General features: G+C 33.3%; 3 protein-coding genes and 1 long non-coding RNA gene across 4 annotated transcripts in view; 1 reads left to right on the top strand and 3 right to left on the bottom strand.

The window, feature by feature from the left end:
* Nucleotides 1-12,945, top strand: part of LOC128092475 (uncharacterized) — a 122,450-nt gene that overhangs the window by 25,907 nt on the left and 83,598 nt on the right. The gene's annotated exons all lie outside the window — the stretch shown is intronic.
* LOC120424309 (microsomal glutathione S-transferase 1-like) lies at nucleotides 1,653-5,094 on the bottom strand. Its single transcript, XM_039588394.2, has 3 exons — nucleotides 4,893-5,094; nucleotides 3,597-3,694; nucleotides 1,653-3,534 (listed from the first exon to the last, which is right to left on the bottom strand). Exons 1-3 carry the CDS (start codon nucleotides 5,016-5,018, stop codon nucleotides 3,291-3,293), a joined length of 468 nt encoding a protein of 155 aa, XP_039444328.1. The 5' UTR covers nucleotides 5,019-5,094; the 3' UTR covers nucleotides 1,653-3,290.
* LOC120424312 (microsomal glutathione S-transferase 1-like) lies at nucleotides 7,360-8,190 on the bottom strand. Its single transcript, XM_039588396.1, has 3 exons — nucleotides 7,822-8,190; nucleotides 7,665-7,750; nucleotides 7,360-7,606 (listed from the first exon to the last, which is right to left on the bottom strand). Exons 1-3 carry the CDS (start codon nucleotides 7,948-7,950, stop codon nucleotides 7,360-7,362), a joined length of 462 nt encoding a protein of 153 aa, XP_039444330.1. The 5' UTR covers nucleotides 7,951-8,190.
* On the bottom strand, nucleotides 8,341-9,452 carry LOC120424313 (microsomal glutathione S-transferase 1-like). Its single transcript, XM_039588397.2, has 2 exons — nucleotides 9,239-9,452; nucleotides 8,341-8,794 (listed from the first exon to the last, which is right to left on the bottom strand). Exons 1-2 carry the CDS (start codon nucleotides 9,362-9,364, stop codon nucleotides 8,468-8,470), a joined length of 453 nt encoding a protein of 150 aa, XP_039444331.1. The 5' UTR covers nucleotides 9,365-9,452; the 3' UTR covers nucleotides 8,341-8,467.

Genomic DNA, 12,945 nt, shown 5'->3' with positions numbered 1-12,945 from the left:
CCCTTAGAAAATAATAATAAAAAAAAATGCTGGAGGGAAACCGTTTTCGATCGTTACAAATCGGGCAAACTTGTTGGATCATGTGCACGACAAACCAATGAGTAATCGGGGGTTGTTTTGGAGAAATGTTTGCGAAGCCGGATGGGATTGAGAATCGTTGGGGAAACTATAAAGCTATAATGAGTTGGGCTGAGTTGATCAAAATTATAATGAACGAGTGTTATCAGCGCGGGCTTGAGAACGGCAAACGGCATTCTAAGGAATAGGTTTCAACGGGGAAAACATTGTTCACACTGCATCATTATTGTGAAATTTGATATGCACTCAAAGGAGATTTGTCGCGAAAGTTACAAATATTTCGCTAAAAATCCCTTGAAAAAATCCTAGTTTAACAGTTCTGACCAATTCCTTAAAATATTGAATCCAGCAAAAAAAAACTAATTGATGTTACTAATTTACTTGTTGGTAACAAAAATATAAAAAAAAAACAAAATAATTTAACAAAATTGACAAAATTGTCAAAATTGACAAAATTGACAAAATTTACAAAATTTACAAAATTTGCAAAATTAACAAAATTTACATAATTTATAAAATTTACAAAATTTACAAAATTTACAAAATTTACAAAATTTACAAAATTTACAAAATTTACAAAATTTACAAAATTTACAAAATTTACAAAATTTACAAAATTTACCAAATTTACAAAATTTACAAAATTTACAAAATTTACAAAATTTACAAAATTTACAAAATTTACAAAATTTACAAAATTTACAAAATTTACAAAATTTACAAAATTTACAAAATTTACAAAATTTACAAAATTTACAAAATTTACAAAATTTACAAAATTTACAAAATTTACAATATTTAAAAAATTTAAAAAATTTACAAAATTTACAAAATTTACAAAATTTACAAAATTTACAAAATTTACAAAATTTACAAAATTTACAAAATTTACAAAATTTACAAAATTTACAAAATTTACAAAATTTACAAAATTTACAAAATTTACAAAATTTACAAAATTTACAAAATTTACAAAATTTACAAAAATTACAAAATTTACAAAATTTACAAAATTTACAAAATTTAAAATTTACAAAATTTACAAAATTTACAAAATTTACAAAATTTACAAAATTTACAAAATTTACAAAATTTACAAAATTTACAAAATTTACAAAATTTACAAAATTTACAAAATTTACAAAATTTACAAAATTTACAAAATTTACAAAATTTACAAAATTTACAAAATTTACAAAATTTACAAAATTTACAAAATTTACAAAATTTACAAAATTTACAAAATTTACAAAATTTACAAAATTTACAAAATTTACAAAATTTACAAAATTTACAAAATTTACAAAATTTACAAAATTTACAAAATTTACAAAATTTACAAAATTTACAAAATTTACAAAATTTACGAAATTTACAAAATTTACCAAAATTTACCAAAATGACCAAAATTACCAAAATGGGCAAAATTACCAAAATGATCAAAATGGCCAAAATGACCTAAGTGACCAAAATGACCAAAATAACTAAAATGACCAAAATGACCAAAATGACCAAAATGAAAAAAAAAGAATTAAATGACCAAAATGTCCAAAATGACCAAAATGACCAAAATGACTAAAATGACTAAAATGACTAAAATGACTAAAATGACTAAAATGACTAAAATAACTAAAATGACTAAAATGACTAAAATGACTAAAATGACCAAAATGACCAAAATGACCAAATTGACCAAAATGACCAAAATGACCAAAATGACTAAAATGACTAAAAATGACTAAAATGACCAAAATGACTAAAATTACCAAAATGGCCAAAATTATCTAAATGACCAGATTGACCAAAATGACCTAAATGACCAAAATTACCAAAATGACTAAAATGACCAAAATGTTCAAAATTACCAAATGATCAAAATGACCAAAATGACCGAAATGACCTAAATGACCAAAATGACCAAAATGATCAAAATGAACAAAATTACCAAAATTACCAAAATAACTAAAATGACCGAAATGACCAAAATACCAAGATGGCCAAAATTATCAAAAGACCAAATTGACCTGAACGACCAAAATGACTAAAATTACTAAAATGATCAAAATTATCAAAAATATCAAAATGACTAAAATGACTACAATGACCAAAATGAACAAAATGGCCAAAATGACCAAAATGACTAAAATTACCAAAATGACCAAAATGGTCAAAATTACCTAAATGACCAAAATGACCGAAATGATTAAAATGACCAAAAGACCAAAATGACCGAAATGACCAAAATGAACAAAATGACTAATATGACCAAAATGACCTAAATGACTAAAATGACTAAAATGACCAAAATGGCAAAAATTTACTAAATGACCAAGATGATCAAAATGACCAAAATGGCTAAAATGACCAAGATGACCGAAATGACCAAGGTGACCAAAATGACTAAAATGACCAAAATGACCAAAATGACCAAAATGATTAAAATGACCAAAATGACTTAAATGAATAAAATGACTAAAATGACCAAAATGACCAAAATGAATAAAATTACCAAAATGGCCAAATTACCAAAATGGTCAAAATTATCTAAATTACCAAAATGACCAAAATTACCAAAATTACCTAAATGACCTAAATGACCTAAATGACCTAAATGACCTAAATTACCAAAATAACCAAAATTACCAAAATGACCTGAATTACCTAAATGGCTCAAATGACCTAAATGACCAAAATGACTAAAATTTAAAAAAAAAATCAAAATTTACGAAAAATGACAAAAAAATAAAGAAAAAATTACGATAATAGTAAATTTAATTTTAGTAAAGCAAAATTTCAGGGATTTTCTGAAATATGAATTTTACATCATTTTTAAGGAGTTTCGAAGTTCTTCTGATTTACAGTGAAAACAAGTAAAAATTAACTAGTGACTAAACAAACCTCCAACCACGAGGCTGTGTGCAGTTTTTAGTCGGTATCGCAAATGATTCATAGCTGGGAATTACTGGCTAATTTAGAACGTACACTTGCATTTGTGATATCTCGCTCCCGATTGTGTGTGGCGGCGTATACATAATTGAGCAATAAGAGACGATGTTGTTGCGTGGTTTTAACGCTGACGTGGTCCGCGTTACGAATGATTCCCTGCCCGTTTTGGTGGCTGTGTGGTTTCCGGCCCAAGTTAGAGGACATCAAAAACACTTATCGTTTAATTTTTATTTACTCATTTTCCTTAAAAAAAAAACAAATCCCGCTCAAAAATAAAACAGAACGCATTGGGCGGCCATGTACCCGGTGACCAGCAGGCAGGCCGTAAAGCTGAGGAACCGGGCCGGTTGGGGCACCGGGTAGAAGGCGTACACGACGCTGTGACAGATCCGGGCCAGGGCCGCCAGCCGGATCAGGTTGGTCGCAATCAGCGGGTGTGGACCGGTTAGCAGGTACAGAAAGGCCACCAAAAAGAACGGCAGCACGTTCTCCAAATCGTTGCGATGGGCTCTGTGGAAGGGGGAGATACTCGTAAGCGTGTGAAGAAATGACTTGTTTCCGTGGAAAAGTACCGGCGAACACGTTCCACGTCGGGATCGTTAAACTTGGGCTCCAACTTGTGTTTGGACTTTGCGTTCAGCTGGGCGATGTCTTCTGGGTTGATGAAAGCCTGAAATGTTTTGATGAAATTCTTGTTAGAGAGGCATCCAAGTTGGCGGAATTTGGTCATGTCATCGCAGTAGGCTCATGCGGTGATTGATGATCTGATCTAAACATTCGAAGAGGTCACTTGCTCACAACAAGTGATAATTGTGACGTAACTTAAGCCCTACTCTCTTAATTAGCAACTATCTACCAAGGAGACGCCTAAGTCAGGGAGAAAGATCGAACGTTGCGTGCGGGGAGAAGACAAATCGGTAATAAGTCGAAAAGTAGAGCTCCGGTTTGTGCACCGTCATGATGAATTTTGGATAGCATTTTTGCCCCCAAGAAACAGCGCGTCCAAGATGAATAAACATAAAATTGAACCGCGTGGTGGATGAATCGATCATCGAATGCACAGAGCCTGCTTCGATCAAGTGTGTGCGTAGATCATCACTACCACCACCGTCAAAGTAGGCGACGACCTCAACACATTCACTTGCTAGATTTAGGAGCAAGTATGTGCTCGCAGGTGCGACTGTGGTGGGTGTCCGGTCCGTCTAGCCTACTTTGATAACCGGACTCCCCCAAAAATGGGTTGGGCTTTGGATTCGAATGAGATGGCGAATTTTGACAGGTGATGGGGCGATTTTTGAGGGGGGCGAGAATTTGGCAACGTTTCGCTTATCTTGGGACGTGCATGTGGTAAGACGGTCCGTTATCAAGTGATAAGGGTTATTTTTGAAACCAAAAAATCAATTTGTTAACACTAAACAATCCAAAACTTGAAAATTTTGTTCAACTCTACATGACAAAAAAAATTTTTTTTTTGGAAGTTTGTACACAACCTTGCAATAATTTTTTTCCATATATTCATTTTTTTTCTCTATATCTAGAATTTTTTTAAAGGTCCAATAAACAAAATTTTCAATTCAATTTGGGTGTTTTTAAAACCGTGTTGAAGGATTGATTCATTCAAAAATACCCAAAAAGCAAAAAATTAAAATTTTGTTTATTGGACCTCGAACATTTCAAAATATCCTAACTTTTACGAACGCCACTGTAACTCCATCTAACGAACTTGCATGCAAGTAGACTCACAAAGAAACAAATTTCGTTACACTTTTCGCTTGCCAGAAACACATTGCTAACTGGAATTAAATCGAATAAACTGCTAGTGTTGCACTTTTTAATTATATTTTTAACAAGTCGTAAAACGCACTCACCTTTTTCTTAAATCGCATCCGCGACGTCTGCAGGGCGACGGCAAACATTTTAAGGACCAGCACGGTGCTCCAGAAGGCGTACGTCCGGAATAGATCCGGATCGAGGTTGTCGAAAATTTTGGTCATTTTTTTGGTGTCTTGGAAATTAAAAATTTAACACTCGAATTTGAAATGCTCTGCAATCAGTGGCTCGGTTGGGACTGAGGTTTCGGATTTTGTTGAATGTGCTGAAGTCGATTTTTTTTTCGGGGTGAAAGAAGTCTTTACGGTTGAGGGCATTTTGCGGCCCAGTTTAGTTTTAGGCATTTATTAAAGTTGAACTTTTTGTCGGTATAAAGAAAGTGGCAAGGAGGAAGTGAAACGAAGCGTTCTCTATTAGATAAATATGTTTTTTTCTTTATGTATAAAATTCCAAATTTAGCAATGTTACCGTTGAATTTTTGCTTTTTAATATTTTTGTTGTTATGAAACATATGCATAACGAGACCTCAATCTAGCTTAAGTACTAAAAAATATCGACAGAGTAACAAGTAAACTTAGAATTTATTTCCAAATTCCGATTGGTTTAAACCAGTGGTTCTCAACCTTTATTGATCCATTCCCCCCTTGGCTGAATTTCAGGAACATCATTCCCCCCTTTAATATCCAACTAATGGGTATCATTGCACAAATGTCATAATTTTGGTATTAATGTTTGCAGAAACTTTACATTTTTCACAACATAAAATTTTTTCTTCACTCGCAACAATTCACACATACTTGCAGCATTTTTCAAACGAATTTTCATTACCTGTTCATATTTAATGGAATTCAAAAGCTCACGAAAAATCTTTGTTGAATAATCTTTATGTAAAAGTTTCTGTATGTTGCAATATTGCAAAGACAAACAGTTTTATTTTTTTTTTCAATTACAGATAGAAATCATAACTGCTATTTTATTTAAAGAAAAAGACAATAAAAGACGTCAAATAATTCAAATATTATTTGATGCTCGATTGTTTTTCAAAGTAATAGAATTTTGCTCAAAAAGATGCGAAAACTCCTAGGAATTAATGTAAATAATGTTCTCGAAAAACGAATCAACGCAAAACTTCACGAATATATTTTAACAAAAGCTTCCCAATGTAAAAAAAAAACCCCTAACTTAACAAAACCAAAACAAAATTGACATAAAATAGAAATATTTTCAAAAACTTCTCACTTTGTAAGGAAATGAAAATTAGCATTTTTTGACTGATTATTTAACTTCAGCAAGTCGAAATAATGTAAGTTTAAGGAACTTTACTAAAATAAAGCGAAGAACTGCTCATTTTCGAGCAAAAATTAGGGGGGTCCAATATAGGACAACGAAAATCCAAACTTTTCCAAAAGTGGACCCCTGTTAATTTAACCTTCAGAAATGAAGAACACTGTGTATTTAAGCAAAATTTTCTCTTAAACATACAGTTAATGCGTTTTGTTATCAACCTAAACGCATTTTTTTTTTCAATTATTAGTATAAATATAGCTGTTTCATGTTAAAAGTACCAAAATGCTGAAGCCGTAAAAAAATATAATTAATCAAAACTATAGTCAATTATACTTAACTGAAGCATCATAATTGCAGTTTGAAATGATATTTTATAATAATAAATCAAGAACAAAACATTTTTTTAATAAACATGCGTGGTTTAATCAGCAACTGTAAACAAATTTATTGTTTAGTTTCGGTCAACCATTTATGTAATTAATATGAAAAAATGTGCATCAAAATTACTTTTTTAACATTATTTTTATGTTTACAGTGGTTTTTGAAACGTTTGCTCTGATCTTTTCGGAAATAAATGTGTTTAAATGTCTGTTAGGTTTTTGTCGTTGTTTAAAGCCAAATTTGTTAACAAAACATATTTGTTTATGATGAAAAGTGAGCAAAATCCATCTTTTATTCATTATATCAATCATTAGACCTACACCATGCATCAAAACATCAAATATCGGTTAAATTTGGTATAAAAATAAAAGTTCGCCTATAGGGGACCCGGGTTCACAATCGGATTATGGACCCGGGGCCACTACAGGAAAAGGGGGTCCATAACAGACAAAACATTTTTTTTTCAGATGGTTATTTTTCTGCTCAAAAACAAATAAACTGATGAAACAAATAGTCAAAATTGTTCAAAAGTCTTCAGTTTTCATTGTTTGTTCAAAGGGTTATGAAAAAGTACTTGAAATATTGAAAATTTGTGAAAAATGTGCTTCGTCTCTACTAGGGGGTCCACTAATGGTTAAAATACCCTAATTGATAAAATTGAATCAGAATAGTATTTTTTTAATGTTAAGAAAATTGGAGAAACTAAAAAAACAATAAACATCGCAATGAAAAGTAACTAAGAAAAACAACAAAATAAATAATTAAAAGAGGAGGTCATCATTTAAGTAATATTGAAATGTTATTATAATTCATATTTATTCCTTAATTTTAACAGTCTTAAAAACAGTAATACAAAACACAACTAGCAGCCATGTACCCGTTCGCGAGTAACATCGCGGCAAAGCTCAGAAAGCGGGCCGGCTGGGGCAGCACGTACACCGCGTACACGACGCTGTGGCAGATCCGGGCGACGGCCGCCACCCGGATCAGGTTTGCGGCAATCGTCGGGTTGGGACCGGTCATAAGGTATAGGAACGCAACGAGGAAAAATGGCAGGATGTTTTCCAGGTCGTTGCGGTGGGCGCTAGAATTTTTTTTATTGTTGTTATAAAAATGTGAAATTATGGTTTATTTTAAATTACCGTCGAACTCTTTCCACATCCGGATCGTCAAATTTTGGCTGCAACGTGGCACTCTTGTACGAGGTGTCTTCAATGCTGTGAAAAGCCTGGAAAAAAAAAGTTTGAAAAAAGCAGGATTGATCTAGTAGCCACTGACATCTAGGTATGCCACGCTAACCTGTTTTCTGCCGCGCATTTCCGACGTCCACTGCGTTATGGCGAGCATTTTGACGACCAGAATTGCACTCCAGAATGCGTAAGTCCGGAACAGCTCGTCGTCCAGGTTTTCGAAAATGAACTTGGTCATCTTGCTGGATTTCTTATGGTCTCTCAACGGTTAAAATGGAACTGAGGCTGCTTTGCTAGATTCATGGTAGGACGTTGCTTTTTGGGCAACTTTTTGGTTGGATGATCTTTCATGCTAGAGTGATTTTTTTTGGGTGCAATTTTATTTTCTCTATTTTGAGTGTTAGTTCATATATCTAACGGGTTTGTCGGTACAAAGAAAGTGTGAAGGGAAGTTTTGATAAATAGATATCTAAACAACAACACGGCACGACTGAGTCATGGCCTGCTGTTCTCTAGCTTCAACGACGATAATCATTAGGTATTTAATCAGATTGTAATTATTTAGGTTGGAGTTGAGGTTGATTACACAGACAATCAGATATTCTTCGAACAACAAGGAAAACACTTATTTAAAACCTTTTCCAAACTTTTTTATTTACTGTTTTGCAACTTTTCCTGAGAGTATTGTCTTTCAAACCACCAACCAAAATTAAAATTTTCCAACTAAAAACTAAGCACTTTTTTTTTCAAGTGTCTTACAAAAAGTGCACCAACGTCTGGAACGCCATGTAGAAGCTGGCCGCGTACGGGATGGCCCAGGCGATGGCCCGCGCCGGCTGCGGAATGACCACCACGGCGTACACCAGGGTGTGCATGATGCGCGCACCGGCCACGGCGCGGAAAATGTTGACCGCGATCGCCGGCACCGGATTCGTCAGGATGTAGAAGAAGGCCAGCACAAAGTACGGCAGAATGTTCTCCAGGTCGTTCTGGTGCGCACGGCGAACTCGCTCCACGTCCGGGTCGTCGGTTTTAAGCTTCAGCTTGGGCATCGTCGCGATGTCTTCCGGGTTGACGAAGGCCTGGTGGGGGGATAGGAGATTGAGTTGGTGTGCGTGTCATCTGGGAACGTTTTATCTTGCAAGTCATGCTGATCACAAAACAAATTACATCAATTTCCTAACATTTGTTGTTTCTTTGGAAAACAAATCATTTAAACATCATGACTCAATTTGTTAAAACAATCTGTAAAATCGCTTTATCAATTCCACCGCAACGAAACATAGCAAGCCGGCTTTTTCAATTCTCCTCCACACAGTTCAGCTCCATCCAATTCCATGGCCATCTTTGTTTTTGTTTGTCGATGGCGCGGCTTGTTGCGTAATAGCAAGCTAACGCCGTGCTTACTAGACACCTAATCAAACTCGGCATCGCAGCAGCCACGTTTTCATCGGTTGACCCCTCCCCCCTTCCTGATTTTATGCAATTGCTAATTTTTCATCAAGGTCAAGGTTACGCGCTCTTACCTTCTTCCGGAAGCGTTGCATGCCGGTCAGGATGGACATGAGCAGCATTTTGACGACCAGGACCGTGCTCCAGAAGACGTACGCCTTGTACACGTCCTCGTTGATGTTGTCGAAAAGTTTGACCATTTTTGTAAGGTTTTTCAGGGGACGATACTTCCGGAGAACTTGGACACGTCTGTACGGTGGAAATGGCGAGCCAACACTGCTGGAGAAAATATCGAGAATCTGTGTGGAGCGTTGGAATGAGGGGCTCCATCTGGTATTTGTATTAATTCCCGCAGACGTGCATGTTAGTGTGGGTTTGATTAGGGTAGGAAAAATACGTTTTGGTGATGTCGAAATTAATACAAGGAATTTAATTAATCGAAAATTGACCAATCAACTTTTCAACTTTTTTTTATGGACCCTGATTACAGGTTTGCTAACCGGAACTGACAGCCCAAATTTCAATACAGACTCGATTATTCGAAGTTTCGATTTTCTGAAGTTTGAGTATATGAAGGTTTGTATAGGACTTCGAATAATCGAATAACAAACAAAAAATGTTTTTTTTTGTATTTTTTTTGTTGTTTTTAGCATAATATTTGAGCTCTGCTACCCCATTTTAGTCCAATTTAAATTGTAAGTTGCCTCTTAAATGACAAAAGGCATTTTATCAATATTTCATCACCGCCATTTTAGCCGCCATCTAAAATTTAAAAATTATAACGTCATGATTCGAATTCCCGGACGCTTCGAAACCCGGACACTTCATCTTGTTTTATCAATTATTTGGATATAAGTTCGCATTATGAATGTCAAAACTGTGTTATTTGATGAATTCTAACATCAACTTTCATTTAAAGTTTGTTTGCACGCTGAAGTTAATGTCAAAACAATTAAATAAAATAAAATTATAAGATTACCAATAATGCGAAACATTTCACGTGAAATATTTCATAGGCGTCCGAAGCACCTGGAGGGCAAAGCAGAAATTTATGGTTTTGATTTCCTTAAATTCTAGCAAATTTTTATATAAACTATCGATTGTTTTGATGTTAACAGCTTATTTGAGACCTAAAGAATGCCATTCACTAACATTTCAGTCCAAATTTGTGCGATTCATTAGCAAAAACGAGTGTCCGGATTTTGAATCAGCTTTTATCAGTGTCCGGGATTCAAAGCACAACAAGTCATTTTAATTTTCAAATTCTGATGAAAATTGTTAGAAAAGACATATTTTGCATGCATTCTCTTAAAACTGACTGTTAATACTACATCCTGATGATATTTCTTCATTTCTAACTTATGACATGATTTTTTGTCAGCTATAACGAAAATGATATGCTACTAAGTGTCTGGATTTCGAATCATGACGTTAAACGAGCAAAAGATTCTAACGTGTTTCGATTATTCGATGTGAATTTTTCCGAGACCTTCGGATAATCAATGCTTTTAAAAAACATATTTGGCATAAGTGAGTACTTTCTTTATGACCAGAGCGGCAATTTGCAACATGAGTTAATTTATTCAAATCTTAATACACTTTTGATTGCTGTCCAATCCATTTATAAATGCTTTTCGATATCTTGTTGGTTCTTCTATTCGAATTGGCGTCTCCATCACAGTTGTGATTATTGATGAGAAGTGATTAGAGTCACACATTATCCATCTCCTATTTGGAAATTTCGCACACAAAATTAAACTGCGCAAATTAAAAAAAAAACATTTTTGGACATGTTTTAGATGACCAAAAATGCTATTTATCGATCTTAGTACAAGTACTCAAATTTCATTTGACAGTGTTGCCATTATTATGGAAACATGAATTTCGCAAACAATGAAACTAAAGCAGCATTTTTTTTTTCAAACTTGAAACTTAATTTTAAACAAAAAGTACCTCATATTTTTTTTTCTAGAAAGAGCATCACTCCCAAGTTATATCCAACTTGTGATTTTTTAATTTAAAAAATGTAGTTTGATCCTTTTGGACTGTTCTTATTGCGGATTTGAGAGAGTTTTAGACAATCGTGCAAGTTGTGGAAAGCTCCATACAAAAGCGCACACCTCAAACTACAGCAGAAAAAAACTATCCAAGACACACACCCTAGTTTGAAACTGTTCTAAAGTGGTCGAAAGCAACAAACCTCAGTCGAGACACGCACCACTCTAGGCGAGCGGGGGGAGAAGGGGTAGGATTTCAAGTGTGCAAATATTTGGTGTGCAGTTATGATTTGCAAGGGTGGAGAATTGTGCAATATTAAGTATAAAATAAACTTCAAAGGTCAGTAGAAAACTGGTCTAATAGGACATTGAAGACTATTTTGTTGGCACTAAAAACCTAACATTGGCTGTTATGTTGTTTTGTATGAAATTTCATCAATACATACAACTTTGCCGAATACTTCACATCGATTCTCAATATACAGTCCAGACACGATTATCAGAAATTTGTTTAATTTTATAAATTTTGTTGGTTTCCCTTTTTGAATGATGTAAATAAACAGATTTAAAAGTAATTTTTGCGACCAATTTAAAAATAAAAATTGGTTTAGAAAAAGGTCCAACCTAAAGTTTGCTGCTCATTAAACTGGCAGACGCTTACCAGACAATCATCCTGATTTTTTTCTGATAGATTTGCCATTTTGACTTTTTCAAAAGTTAGACCCGATTTTAAAATTTTAAAATCATTTTTATCAAAGAGATTAGAAAATTTCACAAAAGATTTATTTTTTAACGTTGAAAATCAAACAAATAAATTATATATTTTTGATTTCGTTTCTTTTGGTTTTTTTTGCATTTTAAAAATATTTCCCTAAAGAAGAGACCCTCCGAAAACAATATTTTTTATGAGCTGAGAAAATGTCCTGCAATTTTTTCTCAGATTCACAAAGAATTCGAATCGAACAAAATGATTTTTTTCAAGCGTCACTTTATTAGCCTGTAATTTTTGACTGACGAAGTCAGTGACACTTGAAAAAAATCATTTTGTTCGATTCGAATTCTTTGTGAATCTGAGAAAAAATTGCAGGACATTTTCTCAGCTCATAAAAAATATTGTTTTCGGAGGGTCTCTTCTTTAGAGAAATATTTTTAAAATGCAAAAAAAAAAACCAAAAGAAACGAAATTAAAAATATATATCCAAATGTAGCTATAAAATGTAACCAAAAAATATTTTTTCTAAAATTTATATGTCTGGAGCCAGATTTTAAACTATCTATGGCTCAAAAGATATTTTTTGTAGTCCCTAAAGAAATATAACAAAATTTCCAAAAATTAAAAAAATACGAATTTTGAGAATTAAACTTTTATTAAATCCTAATTATAATCTACAACTTTGCCGAAGACACCAAACCAATCAGAAAATTCCTTCTTTAGATACCAGTCCAAAAATTTGTATAGAGACTTGAATTGTAAAACTAATGATGCAAAATGACTTTTTTAGACATTGGAAATATGTACAAGGACGAAGTTTCATCCAAATATAAAAATACAAAGAAACCCACTGAGAATTTTGGCTTGAGCCTCGACTCGATTTGCGATAACGGAGAAAACCACTAAAAATTTAAAAAAAATGTGTTTTATAATTTTTTTTCTGTAAATATTCTGCTAGCTCTACTTTTTTTTATTATAGAATGTTTTGTATTTTTGTTTAGAGAATAATTTTTTCATTGTTTTCTTGCGTGACGTCAATTTTTCCAGAAAATTAAGTTTCAAAATTTTCCCT

The sequence above is a fragment of the Culex pipiens genome, chromosome 1 (assembly GCF_016801865.2).
Source record: "Culex pipiens pallens isolate TS chromosome 1, TS_CPP_V2, whole genome shotgun sequence".
NCBI classification, from domain to species: domain Eukaryota; kingdom Metazoa; phylum Arthropoda; class Insecta; order Diptera; family Culicidae; genus Culex; species Culex pipiens.
This window is presented reverse-complemented; position numbering and strand designations above follow the sequence as displayed.

What these genes read in the sequence shown, in the direction of transcription:
- LOC120424309 (XM_039588394.2), bottom strand. Translation starts at nt 5,018, where the DNA reads ATGACCAAAATTTTCGACAACCTCGATCCGGATCTATTCCGGACGTAC. An exon ending in GGATGCGATTTAAGAAAAAG is followed by an intron (nt 3,695 to 4,892) that starts GTGAGTGCGTTT and finishes AAAACATTTCAG; the next exon opens with GCTTTCATCAACCCAGAAGA. An exon ending in GACGTGGAACGTGTTCGCCG is followed by an intron (nt 3,535 to 3,596) that starts GTACTTTTCCAC and finishes CCCCTTCCACAG; the next exon opens with AGCCCATCGCAACGATTTGG.
- LOC120424312 (XM_039588396.1), bottom strand. Translation starts at nt 7,950, where the DNA reads ATGACCAAGTTCATTTTCGAAAACCTGGACGACGAGCTGTTCCGGACT. An exon ending in AAATGCGCGGCAGAAAACAG is followed by an intron (nt 7,751 to 7,821) that starts GTTAGCGTGGCA and finishes TTTTTTTTCCAG; the next exon opens with GCTTTTCACAGCATTGAAGA. An exon ending in GATGTGGAAAGAGTTCGACG is followed by an intron (nt 7,607 to 7,664) that starts GTAATTTAAAAT and finishes AAAAAATTCTAG; the next exon opens with CGCCCACCGCAACGACCTGG.
- LOC120424313 (XM_039588397.2), bottom strand. Translation starts at nt 9,364, where the DNA reads ATGGTCAAACTTTTCGACAACATCAACGAGGACGTGTACAAGGCGTAC. An exon ending in TGCAACGCTTCCGGAAGAAG is followed by an intron (nt 8,795 to 9,238) that starts GTAAGAGCGCGT and finishes TCCCCCCACCAG; the next exon opens with GCCTTCGTCAACCCGGAAGA.